Raw genomic sequence first — 19380 nt, forward strand, 5'->3', positions numbered from 1 at the left:
GGATATATAACAGAACTTTCAGTCATATAGTTGTTTTTCCTGAATGAAGTGTCACTGATCATATTAATTTTCATGTATATAAACCTTTTTATTTGTGATTGCTAAGATACACACATGGTGAAGATTTTTTTTCATTGGTATTTAATATTTTCATATAGGGAAGTGCTTTTGGTATTTTTAAAGATAATAATGAGGTTAATTGGGTGAATATAGTAGTGATCTGCAAATATTCTCTTTAGTATTTTTTTCATAAATCATAAAATCACTTTTCTAATTGCTGTTATTGTAATATCACAATAATTGGTTAATTGCTTCTTGCAGGTAATTTCTAGCTTGTCTCATGCCTTAGGCAAGCAAAAGGAAAGAATAGAGTTGATGAGAACATTCTTCTACTGGCGAATTGGCCATGTCAAATCCAGACAGGACGTAAGTTCAAAAAAGAGAAACTACTGACAGATGCTAAAATTAGACTTCTGGATTCAAAAGGGTTTAAGATTACTTATTAGAACTCTTGTTAAAGTTAAAGAAGGATAATGATTGGATGTTAATGTTTGTTTACAGATAAGTCACAATAAATCTAACACTTAATGTTGCTCTTATTTCAAAGGAATTTAATTTCGGATAGTTGGGAAAAAATATCTTAGATTTTATAGATCTGTTGATAATATCATTTGCTACATCATAGTGGATTCGTAGGGATTGTACCTAAATTACGAATGCCTTGGTACTGGAACCCTTTTAACACATGTGACCTCAAGTGTCGTTATATGGAGAAGAAATTTATAATCTGCAATGTATCATATGCTTTCTATATATCTGTTTCTGCTTCTAAAATGCCATGATACAACTTCTTCATAAGGAGTGATTACTTTATTTATACATTACAAAATAGTGCAGAGTTTGTTGTATAGACTTTCCTTAGAGTGAGAATCAAAAAGCCATGCCTATTATAACTTTTTTAGAATTACCCTTGGTTTATATTCAATTTAAACTTAAATATCTATTATTTTAGTTAAAAAAAAAGAATTTAATCAGTTTGTTAGAGTAAATAGTGAACTGAAGAGAAGAATAAATAAATACTGTATCAAGTATGGAAAAGTATGAGTGTGGCTATATCCCAAAAGAAGATTGGAGTGTAGAGACCCATAAGCATGTGGTGTGATTGTCCCTGTGCATGCATGTGTATATGTGTTCCATGTGCGCCAGAGTAATCTCTGTGCATTTAATTTCCAAAAGATTAGTTTGCCTTACCTCTAATGTACTTATCTGATCATTTTACTCAAGCTACACTGAAGCATATATTTAAGGAAAAACTATTGCCATGGAATAGGATTTCTCCTTTAAGAATACTTCCCAGTGTTTTCATTTCATTTGTTTAATTAAATCCACATTGTTTATATTGAAGAAAACTGTTTTAAAATGAGTTTTTATACTGTATTTTGAAAGCTATTAATAATGAGGATACATATTTAAGATGATAACCAGAATAGTTGAGGCTGCCATAATTTTTTGATCACTTTTAAAATTTAAGAAAGTTGAGAAGTGGAACTATTGCTTCCAATGAATTTAAATTTATTGATTAATTAACTGTTTGGATCAGTTTGGAGCTATCCAAATGGCAAACTGTAAATTGAATTAAGCTTGCTTATGAAGGAGGCCACCACCCTCTACCTTCAGCCACTCACTGTTATTTTCCTGGTCCCTCTTTCAGCTAAAAGGTCAAGCAGATTTGTAGCTAAAATGGCATGTGGAGAGTTATTTATTTTCTTTCATTTGTTTTTTGTTCTTTCCCTTGAACAAACTTAATTATTTGCTTAAAGCAATGTGATGATGTAAGTAAAGGATAAGAGCCCTGGCTCTGAAGTCTGGCTTACTTGTAGGATGTTGGCAGATTACTTAACCTCTCTAAGCCTGTTTTCTTGTCTGCAAGATGAGAAAAATATGATTACACAGGATTAAAAACAATGTATATAAACTAAGTTATATTTATTATTATTACTACAGTCTATTTACCCAAACATTGTTTTTGAGGTTTTATATTACATTTATATAGGTTTTAGAAGGTAAACTAGCAGACCAGTACTTCCAGAGAACTTTACTGAAGAAAGTCTGGAAAGCCTGGCGTTCCACAGTGCAAAAGCAGTGGAAAGATTTGGTGGAACGAGCTTGTCAAGCAAGAGCTGAAGAAGTTTGTGTCCAGATTTCCAATGATTATGAAACCAGAGTTGCTGTGGTAATCTTTTTAGTTAAAATTTTCACTTTCCTATAATAACAATAAAGATAGGTAACATCACTCACCATTAATTTATAAGTAGGCAGAGTAACACCATTTCTCCAACTCTTTTTAATATCGTATAGCTTCAGTTGTAATTGCTGGGACAGAGTCGCACTAATAAGGCAGACTAACTGACTTATTCCTTTAAATAGTTGTAATTCTGGTCTCCAAACTTTTGTTGGGTCTTTCATATGTACATTTCTTTTGGAAATGTGAATCTCCACTGATAACTTACATCTCTGAGATGTAAGTTTACCTTTTATGTAGCCAAGAATGAAGACCAAAAACAAAAATGTTTATTTTCATGTTAATTTATAAACTATGGTCTTAAAAAATTGATATAAACTATTGAATTATTTTTCCTGTTGACTTTTTAAAGTTATTTTTTATTGGCAAACACTCTATTTCCAGCATTCTATTGGCTTTTTTTTGTTTGGCATGGGCAGGCTCCAGGAACCTAGTGACTTTTAGTAATAAAGTTAACATTGTTTCCATGAGAAACATTTGAGTCCAAAATGAAGTAAAAAACCATATTGGAGAATATAGAGCTCTTAAAATCAAATGTTGAAAGGAAAACCATCTCATCATTATAGCACTAAATTCTAAATATTAAAAATAAGTTTCATAATATAAATAATTCTCAGCATTTCGAAATGGCATGCCTAAAAACACAGTCCTTTTGGGGCTAGTCTGGGAAAGTGTGTTGTACCTGATACCATTTTGCACTTTAAATCCTATAGGTAACAATTAGTAAAAAATGTTATTTTAATAATTGTACACATTTAGTTATTTTCTTTCTTAAGGGGAAACACTGGCTCTTACGTATTCTGTTTAATAGCCTACATCAAAGTTTTTTGGTAAGAAATGGCATATTTTTATGTAATTAAAACACATCAGTAACCTCCAGTGGAACTGGTATGAAATTCTTGTTTGGGACTTGACTTCATGGTTAGGAATGAAAATGGTTTATTGATGGAGTCAGTAGAAGTAAGATGCACCTTTTTAAAACAATACACATAATAGGAGAAGTTTGTACTAAACTGTTTTTTATTAATTCACATAAAAATAAGTTTACAGTATAAATCTACTTATTTAAGCAAGAAATATTCTTCATTAGTGTCATAGCTTTTTCATTTGTTGTTATTTGTTTAATTTTCCTTGGTTTAGTTATCAGGAGCTTTGGAAAATGCAAAAGCTGAGATCCAAAGAATGCAACATGAAAAAGAGCACTTTGAAGATTCCATGAAAAAAGCTTTCATGAGGGGTGTATGTGCATTAAATCTTGAAGCCATGTCTATATTTCAGAATAAGAGTGATAAAGGTTAGTATTTCATATAAGATTTTCTGCCTGTTTTCAGAAAGTATATGAAGAAATTTCAGTGATTGGCATAGTCAACAGTACTGATTTTCTGCAATGAGCATGTCTCATGCAAACATTGGTATTTTTAATTTCATAGTGTCCTATCAAGTTTTAAATGTGCCACATAAACTAATTCAGTGATGGTTACTTATGTTATCTTAGATCTTATCAGTAAATTGCAAACTCTTAATTATTTAAGCTCAGTGCTAAAATAATGTTTTTAATATATGACATCATTTTAAGGCTCTTTTAGCTAATCATTTTGATGCCATTAAAGTACACAATTTCTGTCTTTGTTGTTTCCTAACTAACCAAATTCCTTGGACTGCTTCATTGATTAAATATTTCTTATCTGGTCATAGATTTGTACTTCTAACAATTACTTGCCTTCCAGGTCTACATGTAAGAGAGGACCTGAGGACCCAACTAAAACATACAAATAAAAATTCCTTACTGGCCTCATAGGGGGGTTCTCTGGGGATGTTTCTCTGAAACAGTTCTATGATTGAATTTCCAAACCTTCCCCCTAGTGTTTGGTACCACATAAATGTTGTCTTAATTAGAGTCTTAAATCAAATTCTAATAGTGGGAGGAAAAATCTAAAGCTGGAGGAAACCCCTTCTAGCTTGTAGAAGTTGTTTATTCATTCCTAGGTAAGGGTTAAGATTCACTTTTTTCTTTGTTTTTTTGTTTTGTTTTGGGTTTTTTTTTTTAGCAGTTTATAAATAATTTATCCTGTTCGCAATACCGTCCATAATGTTAGTGCAGTAACTGAAACAGTAAGGAGAGAGGAGATGGTGCGGAACAACACATGTTTAATAGTGCGGCCTGACATGTTCTGACCATTCTCTCCTTTACTGTACACATTTCACAAGCGAGTAATATCAGTCACTGCTTTTAGGAGAGTAGACTGTCCAGGATTCATTTATTGTTCAGTTGCCATTGAGGGAAGGTTACTATAGGGGGTGTCAGTGCAAAAATACAGTCGGTTAAATATGGAAGTGTGTTCTTGATTCAAAACATGTAATTTGCCTGCAAGAACCCATTTCTTTTACAATGTCACAAGTAAAGATTTTAGTTTTACTGTTTGATTTATTATTGTTAAAAAGCAAAGAATAAAAAAACATTGATTTTGTTAGGATAAAAGCAATAGATGGAAGGGTACAATAGTATCAGAAAATCATTCTACACATCTAAGTACCAGGCTATTTATCAGCACAGGTGAGTGAAGTAAGACTCAATGTGACTATAGTTATTGTACTGGCAATACATTTAACTGAAGTCCTAACTGAGTACATAATTTATTTTTGTCTTTTTGTATAAAAGCAAATCATTCATTAGCTTTCATATATCAAAGGAAGTTAACCTTCAGAGGTTAAGGCTGGCATTAACCAGTTAATACCAACAAACTATATTTACTGGATATTGTGACAAATATCTGTATTTTCATTAGGATGAAATTTTAACTGTTCTCTATTTTCATTGTTTTGAAGGTAGTAGTAATCTAACTGTGAAGAAGCTTAATGGAATTAACTTGTGATTCACAGGCATAGACTTCACAAGTAATAAAAAGGAAGAATATGGTTCTAGTGTTCAAGGACAAGAACATTCTGCTCACTTGGATTCTTCGTCTCCTCTGATGCCCTCAGTGGTACCACCGACACTGCTGCCTTCCACTTCTGGAGCCACGGTGTCCGGAGGAGTGGCCGGTGCTGCTGCTGTTCCCTCTGCTGCCTCTGCTGCTTCCGTAACATCTGCTGGGGCTGCTTCTGCTGCTTCTGTTCACGTGCCCGTGTCTGTTCCTGTTATGGCTGGGGCTGCAGCTGCTGCTACACCAGAGGAAGTGGTTAGTACGATTACTACAAGTGCCTCCCTTATTAAAATGGTTCAAAAACTTGTAAATTGGATATTTTGAACTTCAGGGTGTATTTTCCCAGGGAGAGAAAATTCTACATGGTATTTAGTCCAAGCCACAGAGATACTTAATATGCAAAGTAGCCAAAACATTACTTTTGGGAAAAAATAAACATTACTTTTGTAGTGAAAAATAATAGTCAAAAGTTCCATTACAATAAAACAAAAATAACTTTATTTTTCGAAAACTGTTCAGGAAAACAAGATTTAATTACACAAAGAGTTGGTGACAGACTTTTTTTTTAACTCTAAAGGAAGCTCCTGGTCATTTTCAGGGATTTAGGAGATTAATGCCTCTTTATGTATTTCCTATTCAACTACAACTTTCCCTTTTCCTGGGAGCAGGTATATCACTCATACTATATGGTAATGGCCCTTTTTGATTAAGTTTTAACTTTTAATTCATAATGGGAATGAAGCATGCAAGCTATATTATCAGAATTGTGCTTGTAGAACTATCATTATTATTATTTTATAACCATACACCCTTTCTAGCTGAACTCTGGCACAAAGGCATTTATATAATTTAATACAGCTTCTGAGAAAATTCTAACTTACTTGTCTCCCTCTTCTCTAAGAGGAGAGAAGATGGCAAAATGTGTTTTAGGTTCTAAAGTTGCTCTGGCAGGTCATCAGAAAGACATCATTGCTCTGGACAGCTCTCTGTAGCTGAAGGAGGCATTGGGTTAATCAGACAATTGGTCATCTTAAGCATTCCAGATGACTTAAATGCCTTCCAATTTCTACCTTTTAGGGGGCTACTAACTTTGGGAACAAATATGTTTAAAAAATCTATTTATGATCTTTCTTCTTGACTTGAAGATGTAACAAATGTTGTTAATATGGCACATTGATGTTTGAATAGAAATTTGAAATGTTGATGGCATTTTGACTTAGCAATAATACACTAAAATTCAACCCTGACACATACTCAGCTGTGTTTATTTTTATGATTACACATTTTGAAGTGTGATCCTATACAGATGATCTCATTTAATTAAATTTCTGGTTTTGTTATTCACATTGCATATTCAGGTAACAAAGCTAGATTTTCCAAAATTCCTTTCTTCAAATGTTACTACACCATTTGTATCTCTGCATTTACATGTTAGCCTGAACGTGTATGGAAAGAACTAAATGAATGAGTCCATTTACCACACTTTGTCACAAACTTCTTGAAATAATTTAATCTTCTGGGGTAATTTTAAAGTCTTTGGAACCTTCAAAGTATTGTGTAGCAGTCGTCTACCCCCACCCTACAAACACATGCACACACAACATCCCACCCCTTCGGAAACAGATGTACATTCGAGTTTATTCACATAAGTACAGCATTTGGGGCTACAGAGAAAGGAGAATCACAAGTAGAACAGTCATAGTATAATGCTAGTTTTCTTCCTTCTTTATATAATTTAGAGTACTCAGATTACCTCAGGTATCTTTTCCTGTTTTAGAAGAATCATTATAAAAATAGGAACAAATATAAAGCTGGCTAACTTATCTAATCTGAAAGCATCATTTTCGGGGAGTAGGAAAAGAGATTCGTGATCCAAACTTGGCTTGCTTTCTTTTCATTTTAATTACAGAATAGTCCTATGAATATTCAAATTTATTTCTCCTCTTCCTTAGTATTTCCAGTAGCTAAAAAAAGAGCTCTGTGCAGAAAATAAACTGCAGAAACAAATAACTGGAAAAAGGAGGATTAATGAAACAATATTTTCAACTGTAAAATTGTTACCTTTCCTGCAGATACCTCAGTATATCAAATAAAACATTTCACGGTGGAAAGTATTTTTCAAATTAATAGGTTAGCATAGTTATAGAAGCCAAATATATTGCAGTTCACTAGGTTGAACAATAGATGACACTATAATTCTTTCCAGTTCCACCTGAAATTGAAGGAAAATAGTTTGATTTTAAACCTAGTTAATAAGGTTTCTCTTTTGACTTTCCACTTCATCTGAACTGAAAGTGAAAGGGTATCATTAGGCAGTTGAGACTGTTTTCCCCACTTTATAAATGAGGAAATTGAGGTGTCAAGTGAGTAACTTGCCCAAAGACACAGTAACTACAAAGAATTGGAATTCAGACCTTCCCAATATGATTTCAGAGTTCTGTATTCTTAGCCAGTAGTCTGTATTGTCTCCCTGTCAAATATTAAGTTACAAATGTTTTTTCAAATATATCATTTCCTTTTTTTTAATTTAATTTTTACTTTGCCACTTAGCTTGATATGGCTTAAAATGCTACAGTTTTCATTTATATAGCATTTTTAAACTCAGCTAAGCTAATAAATTTAATGGGATCCAATGTGATTGCCATCAGAATTGGTCATTTAATCAAAAAAAGTCGACTAAAGCAGTGAATGATTTTTTTAAAAAGATACATAATGTACACACTATTTTATCCTAAAACATATGTATTAGCTTGCCAGTTTTTAACATGGAACCAAACTGAGTGAGGGGCTATAGATTACAATTGTTATCATTTTAAAATAAGCTACACTCATGATGTATTTTCTATGATTTGTGATTTCAGTTTCTGTAAAGTAAAGCATGAACCCATCAAAACGTGTAAAGCTGCTTGATTATAGAATCCTAGATATATTTTTAAAAAACGAAACTTTTCTCTACTTGATTTAATAGCAATTTTTTTCTAGTAAAGGTCTGTTTACTGGAGTATATGCTTTCATTTTATTGAAGGCATTCTAAAGCAATTCTTAGCTGGCTCAGCTGAAGCTTATCAACTTGGACATTTTTCAAAGTACTTGTCTTGTTTTAAACTTCCCTAATTTTTTATGTATCCCTTCATCCTCCAGGGGAGAAGTAACTGTTACTGAGGGGAATATATTACTGTGATAGGGCAGAGTAAAGTTAAGAGCTCAGTTGTACTTCAATTTTTGTTGAAAAATTTTCTTGCCAGCAATTTTATATTTTTAAATTTAAGTAACTTAAATCTTTTTTTTTTTTTTTTTTTTAGTTTATTCCAAGAGTTGTGACATCTGCACAACAGAAAGCTGGAAGAACAATTACAGCCCGGGTCACAGGGAGATGTGATTTTGCTTCAAAAAATAGAATTAGTAGCAGTTTAGCTATAATGGGAGTTTCTCCTCCCATGAGCTCTGTTGTTGTGGAAAAACACCATCCGGTCACAGTGGTGAGTCTACAGTTTATGACCTTTTGTCAAAAATCCTTTTTCCTGAGAGTTTAATAGACTATTAATAAACACTTAAGAGAAATACCATGGTGAAAAGAAGATCAAAATTCACAATTATTAGCCCTTGTTCTGTACTATTCTACTTTTACGTATTTATAGGTCTCAAACTTTCTCTATATCTACCTCCTCTGTTAGGAAATTAATTTCAGAAGTATTATTTCTTCAACACAAGGTAAAATTATCACATAGAAAAAGTGGTCCAATGTGTCATTGGCCGAGGGGTAGACTATACAAATGATTTCTCATTAATTGAAAAAGAGACAAAACTGTTTAATCATTAACCAGTTGATCATATAGCAAATATTTGAGGGTAAGAAACACTTCCCTGTTTCTTTCAGTTTCTAATTTTTGGTCCTTTTTTTTTTTTTTTAAGTCTTCCCCTTTTTTTCAATACAATTATCAGTGTATTTCTAGTTTTAAAACAAAACGAAAACTCATGTTGTAGTAAGTTCATGTAATATAAAAGAAGGCATACAGAATTCGAAGCAAAGATAAACAAACAGCCCAAGTTAGTGCCCAGCTTTGCTACTTACTGCCTTTGTGTTCATATACAAATCAAGTAAAATATGCGAGCCTCCGTTTCTGTTCTGTAATGAAAGTGATAAGAACAGTAAGGATTGTTCTTATCAATTGTCAGGATTGAGGATTTAATGTTGAAAACTAAATGCTACCTATAAAGGCACTTTGTAAACTGCAAAATCTTAAGCAAATTTAACTTATTAGAAGTTACTGGAGAAGAGTATGTGGATTTTTCAAGAAATATACTTTCTTCAAGAGTATATTTCTTGCAACTGCATATGGATTCTCAATTCTCAGAGTTTAACTACAAAAGTTTCTAGAGCTCAACCCTAAAGAGAAACAGATTGATTTTACAAGAGATTTCCCTCTATATAACTCCTCAATGTGAAACAACGCGCCTGGCTCTGTAGTATGTGTTAAAATAAAAGGTACATGGGGTAGTACAGTGGTGACTCAGTGGCAGAATTCTTACCTCCCATGCTGGAGACCTGGGTTTGAATCCCAGTGCCCGTCCATGTAAAAAAAAGTACATGGGATGATTTTAAGTTCTTCTCTTCCTGGATTATGATGATTAAATCAATAGAAGCTGGATTGTTTATTTAAATTTAATATCAGGTAAAGTATGACCAGAAGACAAGAGGAGGAGGCACAGTCATCTTTAGGCTTCCAAAGTTGTATACTCTGAAAGTCCGTAGATGACTTCTCTGTATATTTTGTAATATGTGGGATTAATTATCAAAAATGAAAAAAAATTGAATCATTTCTATTCTTATCCACCCATACTGTATGTATAAAGAGAGAGGAAGAGAGACTGCCCATTTGTGATATAAGAGCACACATGTGTATTTTATATTTAGACAACTTTTCATTTTTGTAATAATGATTAAGAATTTCTACTTTACAGACGAAAAATCAAGGAACTAAAATCTTTCCGCTATTCTTTCTGATAGTCATTTGACAAACTGCCATTCCCTTGTCCTGTATGAGCAGTACTCCAATAATTGGTCATGAACTAGATAGCCATAAACTGCTTCCATTATTACCTAATTTGGAGTATGTGGTGTGGGCACAGTGGCAGTCCTCTATACTACTTTTCATTTTATCCAGGAATCGAAATCTGGAACTACCAGAAACAGTTACCACTAATAAACCAAGAATCAGATTTGTGCACAATAGCCCCACCTGCTGGATAATTGCTTGCTTCTAATCCTGCTTTATTCTCCCTGCATTTTGTGTATCGTAATACCAGTGGCATTTTTAATCTTTCTACAGTTCTTCTTTTGACAGGGTCACATTATGTGGTTAGCAACTAAAATTTCATACCAGTTGCTAAAGTATCTCCCATTTGTAATAGTTATCCAGTTATTTATGTAAAAAGAAACATTTGTATAATATACTTTAAGAAAGGAGGTTATATTTCCATTTCTCTAAAAAGGATTTCTATTATTTTTAAAGTTGAATTTACCAGGAGGACCTTTTGTTTTTAAAAGGTTTCATTCTTTCTTTAAGCAAAAGCTGCATTTTCAGGTTTTTGAAATACATAATGAATGTTTTCATCAAACATATTTCACTTCAAGTATATTAAAGATGATTTTTCTAAGTGGAAGGCCCTAATAGAAATCTGTATGAACTAGGTAATGGCATCAACTGAAGGATTACCTTGTAACAATCAAGGCTACTAAGGCTACTGCTGGCTACAAAAAAGCTATATTGGGTATAATAATAGAAAAGCCTTGTACTTAGTAAGATATCACCTTTATGTCAGATATGCCTTGATATTAATTCCTTAGTAGTTCACATCCAGGATGTCCCCCTGAGCTCTGCAGTACTCTCCTCAACCTGTATCCTCAACTGTAATGATTTCATTGTTCAGAAGTTGTTGCTATTAGGGGAGCCCCAGGCAAGCCTCTGGGAAGACTCCTCTTGTGTGACCATTTAAGGTTCAGTCAGATCCCAGGAACTGATAATAGCTCCTCTGGAAAACCAGGTGAAAGATGAGGGCTCTGTTTTATTTTGCGTGGAAGCAAAGACCTGACTGAACCCCTCAGGCCTTCCCCATCTGCCTTGGGAGGGACTCCACACATTAAGAGCCCATATACAGAAAGGAGGAATTTGCATGGACGGAGGGAGAGGGCTTGTGACTGAACACAGTCTCTTCCAAACACCACAAAATCCCTTTTTATTCTCAGCCTCTGTAAACATTTCAAGATTCCACCTGATTTCTTTTTGAGGAATGATTTCCTTGACTCTCTGTGATCATCTGGAATATAGCTGTAGTATAAAATTGTGGTTGTGAACCTATCAGTCTCACTGGGTGGGCTTCCTTCTGAGGGACCATGTCTTTGTTTAAATGGCTGTTTCATCCAGCTCTTCGCTTGTATCTACTGGATACTTAACAAATGTTTGTTGGGTTAAATAATAGATGAAGTGATAGTTCATATTTAATTATGTGGATTATTAAAGCAGATTTTGATCTTTTCAGCAAACCATTCCTCAAGCTACTGCAGCAAAATATCCACGCACCATTCATCCTGAAAGTAGTACCTCGGCTTCCAGATCTTTTGGAACAAGAACAGCTCACACCCAGTCTCTCTCAAGCATTCATTCCATAAAAGTGGTCGACTAAAGTGAATATTTTTAATTGCGATCTTTTAATTCCTCTGGTTTTACCAGGAATTGCAAGTCTTTAATTTTTAAATTTTCCATATTCTTAGAACACAATGGATACATCATGTTCATCTTTTCAAAATTGTAAGAGACTTTCTAGGATATACCATCCTTTGTAACTTATGTAGAAATTATTTTAATGTTATTTTTTTATTTAAGCAATTAAGTAAAACTTTTTAAATTAAAAGAGAAATTGGACTTCTTTTAAATGTGTTTAATCTGTCATTGATTACATCATCAAAGTATATAAATCCTGTTTTCTTTTTCATTATTTCCAAAAGGTTAAATCATTTGCAGTGTTCACCACACAGTAACATACATGAAGTACATAAAAAGGTAGACTATCAAAAATTAAGGTTTTTTTAATTAAAAGGTAAAGATCAAGAGTAATAAGTGACATTAGTGTACTTGTCTTCATCTTTCCAGGGCTCTAAAACATTTTAAAATAGGTGGAAAATGGTAATACGTATGAATAATTTGTGAGGCTAAAAGGGGAAAAAAATATTTTTAACACAAATACACTTACAGAAACATTAAAAAGAAATTTCAGTTTAGGATGATCCTATTTCTGATGTTCTTTCTTGCCTTTTTAAGAACTGCAGGGTTAAACTGACAGTTCTCTGTGAACATCCAAACCTTACCCTGCGATGGTGGTGAGCTGGACAGCTCAGGAGCCCCTTTCAGGCCTGAGCAGACACTTGCCAGTGGCTGGCCAGTAAAGGAAGCCATCAGGGTGGAAGTGTCAGTCAGGAAAATGGGACCGGAATTCTAATGGTTTTATGGCTGGCTGGCTGTCATTTTCGGCCAGATGCTAAATGACTGAGGTTCCTGCTCTGTGAAACAAAAATTCAGATCTAAACCTACATATTTCACAAGTGCTTACAGATTACATGTAAACTAATAGCTTCTAAAGAATCTGACTAGGGTTTCAACTTTCATAGCTTTAACAGAAGTGCATAGATTTAATCTGAAGCCTCTTCCAATTTGAACATGATATGGTTCTATGCTCTAGCTTTATTATATGAAATCGTTTATCTTGCTGCTTCACCTCAACAGAACATCAGAGAATAAATGTAATATGGGCAAATATCCCATTTTCTAAAGGGATACATTAAATCTATCGTATCTGGTCCTGTTTAAAGTGTATCAGATATTTATGCAACACTCATTCTGGCTAGCTAGCACATAACAAACAGCTCGTGATCCATGGGCTTCAACAAGCTTTCCTTGAGCACAAACCAGCGACCCATTGTGCCTGTACTGTGGGTGTGCTCCTGCCCAGGGCTCCTCTGTTGACTCCATGGCACGAGAGACCACTTGTTCCACTTGGAGCCCACTCATGCACATCCCAGAATTAACACCCATTAGTGGTAAACAGAACGGTACTTCCTTTCCCAAACCCTATGGGAATTGTCCTGAGAGATGCACTAGACCATCCCATCTCAGAAGACAGTTCTCTCAAGATAAAATAGTGTGCTTAATGGCTAGTGGTGGCTAACTACGTAATTCACCCTGTTTGTGGCTCTTTTTCCCTTCTTCACTCTTTCCCAGGATTTGCACTCCCAAGTAAAGTAGTTGCACATAAACTTTGGCCTCAGGCGCTGCTTTTTGAGTGACCTAGAGTACAATTAGGAATGGTTTTCAGGATCCAAGCCATAACCTTATGGACAAGCTTAAGTGACTGTTTGTAATTAAGACATGCCTTCTTTAAGCTTTAAATTCTAGGAAGTTGAAACTCTCTAAAGCACCAAGTCTAAGTTAATTTGTATTAACAGTTTGGTAAGAGTATGTATTCATATTTGCCACTTTTTGCACAGAGAGGTTACCCAAATGTGTCTTATTTGTTGATTGGGTAGCTAGGCCAGTGGAAACAGGACATAATGAGAAACAGATGGGGACAGGACTTCACTAAATATCTTTTTTAGAATGTAATGCCTGTTTTTAGACATTCGTAACATTGAGTGGGCCATTTACAATCAGCCTGAGACATATATGTGAAACTATAAATTTATGATAGAGAAGCTAGACTGAAATTGCACAAGGTTTTATTATTGGCCTTGTAAATATAGAGCTAAAATTTAAGAATGGAGAGCCTTCAACTATAATGAATAGTTGCACATAAATTGATGCAGACTGATACTTGATCTCGTATTTATTTCATAACTCTTAGATTACAAAAGTAATGCATATTCATTGTGAAAAAAATTGGAAAGTGCCACAAAAAATAAAGAAAATTTAAATCACCTGTAATTACTTCATCGCGAGAGAACATATTGGGGTATATACTTTCAGACATTTCCTCCCACGGAGAAGGAAACACAAGAGTTGAGAACTTAAATAATTTAATATGCCAAAAGATTCCCAGCTAATAAGTGGCAAACCAGGATTCAAAACAATCTCTGCCTGTTCTAAAACTCTGTTTTTCTATATATTCTGCCGCTCCCCCAACCAGATTTTTTAAAAACATGATGGAGAAAACCCTCCTAGGTTATGCTACTAGTATGATGCTTCAAATAGCAGAAATGGGAAAATCATGCAATTGACCTTTAAAAAGAATATTTGGCTTCTCGGTGATTGGAAAGTATAACATAACAGCACTGCTTTTTTTTTTTAATTCGTCTATTAAAGAGGATCTCATCACCACCATCTTCACAGTTGAGAAGAAAATATACCAGTAGAAGAACTTAATGGCATTAAAGAACTGAATTTATAAGAACTGAGTATTGAGTGGAAAATCATTTGAATACAATTTCTCTTCAAGTATTTATGAAACTGTACATTTCTTGGAGCTTGAATCAGTTTTGTTTTTGAATTGCCGGATCTTTTCTAGAAAAAAAAGTATAACATTGATTAATAATTACCATTTATTAAGCCATTACTATGTGCCAGACACTGTTACTCAGTCTCACAACAGCCCTTTGAAATCGACACTTTTAGTTTCTTCCTAGTTAATAAATGATAATACTGGCATGGGGAGGTCTGTAACGTGCCCCAGGTCCCATGGCTGGTCAGTGTTAGAGCTCAAATATGGACCTACACAGTCTTTTTCCATATCGTACATCCTTTTTCTCTTCTGTGGACTGCCTTTTAGTCCGCCCTAAGAATTCTTATGCATATGCTTTTATGGGACAGAATAAAATAGAGGAACCAACCCACCATTTTGAGAGAAAGGTCATGGAAAGTGGGTATCATCCGAGCTCTGTTCCTGCACCAGTTGCTGCTTGAAGCAGTGGTGAGCCAGTGCTCTGCTTCATGCATTTACGTCTCAACTTCAGGTAAACGGGTCAGGGGAAATAATAGCAGATGTTTCTATATTTCGTTTGAATGGTTATTATTAAGTGAGAGTTTTAACGCCACCTAATTTATTGATGAGTTTTCAAAGCATCTTCCCTGAACGTGATTTTTTGGTAGAGTAGTTTTTAGCAGTAACCTTGACTGGTAAAGTAATACCCTGTCTGCTCTTTTCTCTCAATGTAGAGAATATTAACTTGCAGCTTCCCAACAGGGGCTTAATGACATTTTTAGCAAGACAATTACTGGTCGTGGGGAGCTATCCTTTAACCTTATGAGATGGTTTAGCGTTCCTGGACCAGCCTACACATATGCATAAACAAAAACAAAAGCATCTGTACTTTTTCATTTGCCCCATAGGAGAACAACAGAACCACCAGGCTAAAAATATGACCAGTTTTTATGGGGTCACTCCCCAAAGAAGAACCTGCTCCAGATTCTTCCTTATGAGCCACAGCCAACACCCAGCTGGGGCTGCTGCCATTCAGGGGTGGTATGATTTCTCTCAAACGTCCCCAGCAATTTTAAGGGAGAAAGAGTTTATTCTATCCCTTGTGGAAAGCTACAGCTCACCAGCTAGTTCCGGGAAACCTGCGCGCACCAGCTCTTCATGTAAGTGCTTGGCCGGGTTGACCTGCGTCAGCAGGACCCCATGCAGCCAGATGAGCAGAGCCCGGTGGCCGTGTTCACGGAAGCTTTCCTTTCCTGTGCCAAGCACAAAAGGTCAAAGGTAAAACACCATGAGCTAAAGTCTCTGTTTTCATTGGTGATCACAATTCTAACTAAATTTTCCTGACTGTGGTTGCAGATTCATTCCTCTCCTGACAGCTATTTGATGAAAAGTCCCAGTGCATGAAAGTCCCTGCAGGCCCCCTCATCCAAGCTGCTTTGTGACGACCTGAGTTTGGAGTCACTTCAGCACTTACCACACACGTACTGTGCTTGACACACACCCAGAGATTTACCAGATGGGGACCCCACCCCGTGCTAATGGACAGTCTTAATGAGTTTCAGTGTCCAGGTGGCACTGCTATAGACAAGTGCTCCTCCAACTGTAAGGTGCATTTTTCACCGGGAACTTGTTAAAATGTAGACTCTGATTCAATAGGTCTGAGATGGAGCCTGAGAATCTGCATGTCTAACAAGCTCCCGGGGATGCGGCCGCTGCTGGCCCATAAACCACACTGAGTGCACAAGCACGCACCATCCTGCCACTCCAGTCTCAAGGAAAATACACTACAGTTTGTATCCCTTGTGTCGAAATATTTATCTTCCGGTAAATACTCTAGATAACCTAACCCCTGAAAGGTGTTGTGTGAGGTGCTGGGATATGGATATGGACATGGAAAGCCGTGGCCACTCCCTGCAAAAGTTCATGGTTACAAACAACTATGACAGGCTCCTTGTTCTACGGGAGCGTGTGCAGGAGCAGACAGGTGTGGCAGGACGGAGAGCCTGAGCTCGGGAGGAAGTTCACAGGACAGAGCGTCAGAGGGCAGGGGTCAGGAAGAGGGGACTGCATGCTTAAAGGACATACCCCTTGGTGAAGTCTCTGTTCCTAGTGCCCCCCTCTCCTATTCCTGCTATCACCAAACTAATTTTTCTTAGATACTGTGCTGGTTTGAAAGGATGTATGGATCCTAGAAAAGCCATGTTTTAATAAAAATCCCATTTCGTAATGGCAGAATAATCCCTATTCAATACTGTATGTTTGAAACTAATCAGATCATCTCCCTGAAGATGTGATTTAATCAAGAGTGGTTGTTAAGGTGGCGACATGTCTCCACCCATTTGGGTGGGTCTTGAGAAGTTTCTGGAGTCCTAAAAAAGAGGAAACATTTTGGAGAATAAAGGCAATTCAGAGTGTAAAGAAGGATTTTATAAAGCTTAACAGTAGCTAACTTTTCTTAGGTAAAGAAGGATTTTATAAAGCTTAACAGTAGCTAACTTTTCTTAGGTAAAGAAGGATTTTATAAAGCTTAACAGTAGCTAACTTTTCTTAGGTAAAGAAGGATTTTATAAAGCTTAACAGTAGCTAACTTTTCTTAGGTAAAGAAGGTGTCATGGTTAGGGACAGGTGTCAACTTGGCCAAATTGTGGTGCCTGTTCATCTGATTGGGCAAGCGCTGGCCTGTCTGTTGCAATGAGGACATTTCATAGGATTAGGTCATGATCACGTCAGCTACATCCACAGCTGATTCCATTTGTAATCAGCCAAAGGGGAGTGTCTTCTGCAATTAGTGATGCTAAATCCAATCATGGGAAGCCTTTTAAGGAGGACTCAGAGGAGACAGGTTGCATTCCTGCTTTGGCTGGTGAGCCACTCCTGTGGAGTTCGTCCAGGCCATCCATTGGAGTCATCGGCTTCGCAGCCTGCCCTGTGGATTTTGGACTCTGCGTTCCTACGGTCACGTGAGACACTTTCATAAATTTTATATTTGCAAGTGTTCCCTGTTGGTTCTGTTTCTCTAGAAAACCCTAACTAATACAGAAGGATTTTATAAAGCTTAGCAGTAGCTTATTTTTCCTGCTTAATTTAGCTATTTACATATATTGTAGCTTCTGAATAACAGAAATATCCAGCAAAAACATTTGTGTCATCTTATATTCACTGCTGTACATTTGGTGTGAGTTGAAAAGAAAAGAATTATGGGCCCCATCAGGCTGAAGATAAACAATCCTGGCCGCCAACATTACTTGTTGTAAAACTGTTAAGATTACTTGTTGTAAAACTGTTAAGAAATGCTTATTGTAAAACTGTTCTTATCTGCTTTTTTGCAAAACAGCACCTGTGACCCATGCTCAACCCCCACCCCCCTCATCTTACCCCTTAAAAAGCTTTTGCAAACTCAGACTGGGGGCTCTCTGTTCCTGCGTGTTCAGTGAGCCCCACACATGTGTGGAAAATAAACCCCTTGCTTGTTGCATGAGAGAACGTCTCTTGGAGTCCTCCTTTGCGTGGCAAAACTCTCGAATTCTTACAAGAGAGAGCAGAGAATGCTGCAGCACCACAAAACAGAGAGTCCACCAACCAGCGACCTTTGGAGATGAAGAAGGAAAACGCCTCCTGGGGAGCTTCATGAAAACAGGAAGCCAGGAGAGAAAGCTAGCAGATGACACCGTGTTCGCCATGTGCCCTTCCAGATGAGAGAGAAGCCCTGACTGTGTTCGCCATGTGCCTTCTCACTTGAGAGAGAAACCCTGAACTTCATCGGTATTCTTGAACTGAGGTATCTCTCCCTGGATGCCTTAGATTGGACATTTCTATAGACTTAATTGAGACATTTTCTTGGCCTTAGAACTGTAAACTAGCAACTTATTAAATTCTCCTTTTTAAAAGCCATTCTGTTTCTGGTATTTGCATTCTGGCAGCTAGCAAACTAGAACAGATACCATCATCAGCATCTCACTCCTTTACTGAAAAGCCTGCAAACTCCCTAGTGCTGGTGACATTACCCTGGATTCGGCTGTAACTGAACTGTGGGGTCTGAGCCAGCCAGATCCTAAACTCCTCCAAACATTCCCGATGGCTGAGAGCGCCGAGTACCCCGCGGCAGCACTACGCACCAGGCACTCGCTAGCGTTGACTGAAATGCTTTAAAATCCCCCCATCATCTCAACAAATACTTTGAAGGCATAATATATTTTCAAGTCACTTCTTCAAGTCAAGTGAGATTTCCCAAAGGAAACTCAGTTTTCCCAGCGACTTCACAGTGCCTGATTAGCTACGAAGGAGAAATCTTAACCAAAAAACAAATGTTTTCAGAAACTAGAGCCACTCTTCAATGTTTTCAATAGATCGTTCCCACATGAAAACGTATCCTTCGAGTCAGCACTGAGAAGCCCCACCTCTGACTGGCATGTGGAATGGCATGAGTGATGTGTGCTCACCTCCAGCTCCCACAACCACCGTGCGTGGCACACACTCAAGCCTCCTGAGCCCCATGTGAGGGAACTGACCTTAATGTAATGTTTGCTGGGAAAACGCATTTGTTTCTAGTTTTCTTAATACTTAACAAGTCGATTGATTCCAAACAAACTCTTTTTAGGTTTCCTAGGTTTGGGTCAAGTCATAAAAAATCAAATCTAAGGAGCTCTGACAGCGGAATTCTGGCTGCACAGATTGCGCCGTGTGACT

The 19380-nt window shown here is 36.4% G+C and overlaps 2 protein-coding genes across 9 annotated transcripts in view; one reads left to right on the forward strand and one right to left on the reverse strand.

The window, feature by feature from the left end:
* POC5 (POC5 centriolar protein) overlaps positions 1-12156 on the forward strand; it is a 39251-nt gene extending 27095 nt beyond the window's left edge. For 4 of the 7 annotated variants that reach the window (XM_077139404.1, XM_077139406.1, XM_077139402.1 and 1 more), the window contains exons 7-12: positions 322-426; positions 2054-2233; positions 3443-3596; positions 5183-5481; positions 8529-8705; positions 11767-12155. In XM_077139404.1, coding sequence (XP_076995519.1) covers positions 322-426; positions 2054-2233; positions 3443-3596; positions 5183-5481; positions 8529-8705; positions 11767-11910 — 1059 coding nt within the window. In that variant the 3' untranslated portion in view covers positions 11911-12155. Of the gene's footprint in view, positions 1-321; positions 427-2053; positions 2234-3442; positions 3597-5182; positions 5482-8528; positions 8706-11766 lie in introns of all 7 variants that reach the window. The other 3 variants (XM_077139403.1, XM_077139408.1, XM_077139407.1) reach the window with 2 other exon arrangements.
* Positions 12157-13864: 1708 nt separating this feature from the next.
* ANKDD1B (ankyrin repeat and death domain containing 1B) overlaps positions 13865-19380 on the reverse strand; it is a 75789-nt gene continuing 70273 nt past the window's right edge. Inside the window, exons 14-15 of one of the 2 annotated variants that reach the window (XM_077139410.1) lie at positions 15816-15947; positions 13865-14777 (exon numbers count right to left, since the gene is read on the reverse strand). In XM_077139410.1, the coding sequence (XP_076995525.1) occupies positions 14716-14777; positions 15816-15947 (194 nt within the window). In that variant the 3' untranslated portion in view covers positions 13865-14715. The remainder of the gene's footprint in view (positions 14778-15815; positions 15948-19380) is intronic. The other variant, XM_077139409.1, reaches the window with a different exon arrangement.

This window comes from Tamandua tetradactyla, chromosome 21, assembly GCF_023851605.1.
Source record: "Tamandua tetradactyla isolate mTamTet1 chromosome 21, mTamTet1.pri, whole genome shotgun sequence".
In the NCBI taxonomy this organism is placed as follows: domain Eukaryota; kingdom Metazoa; phylum Chordata; class Mammalia; order Pilosa; family Myrmecophagidae; genus Tamandua; species Tamandua tetradactyla.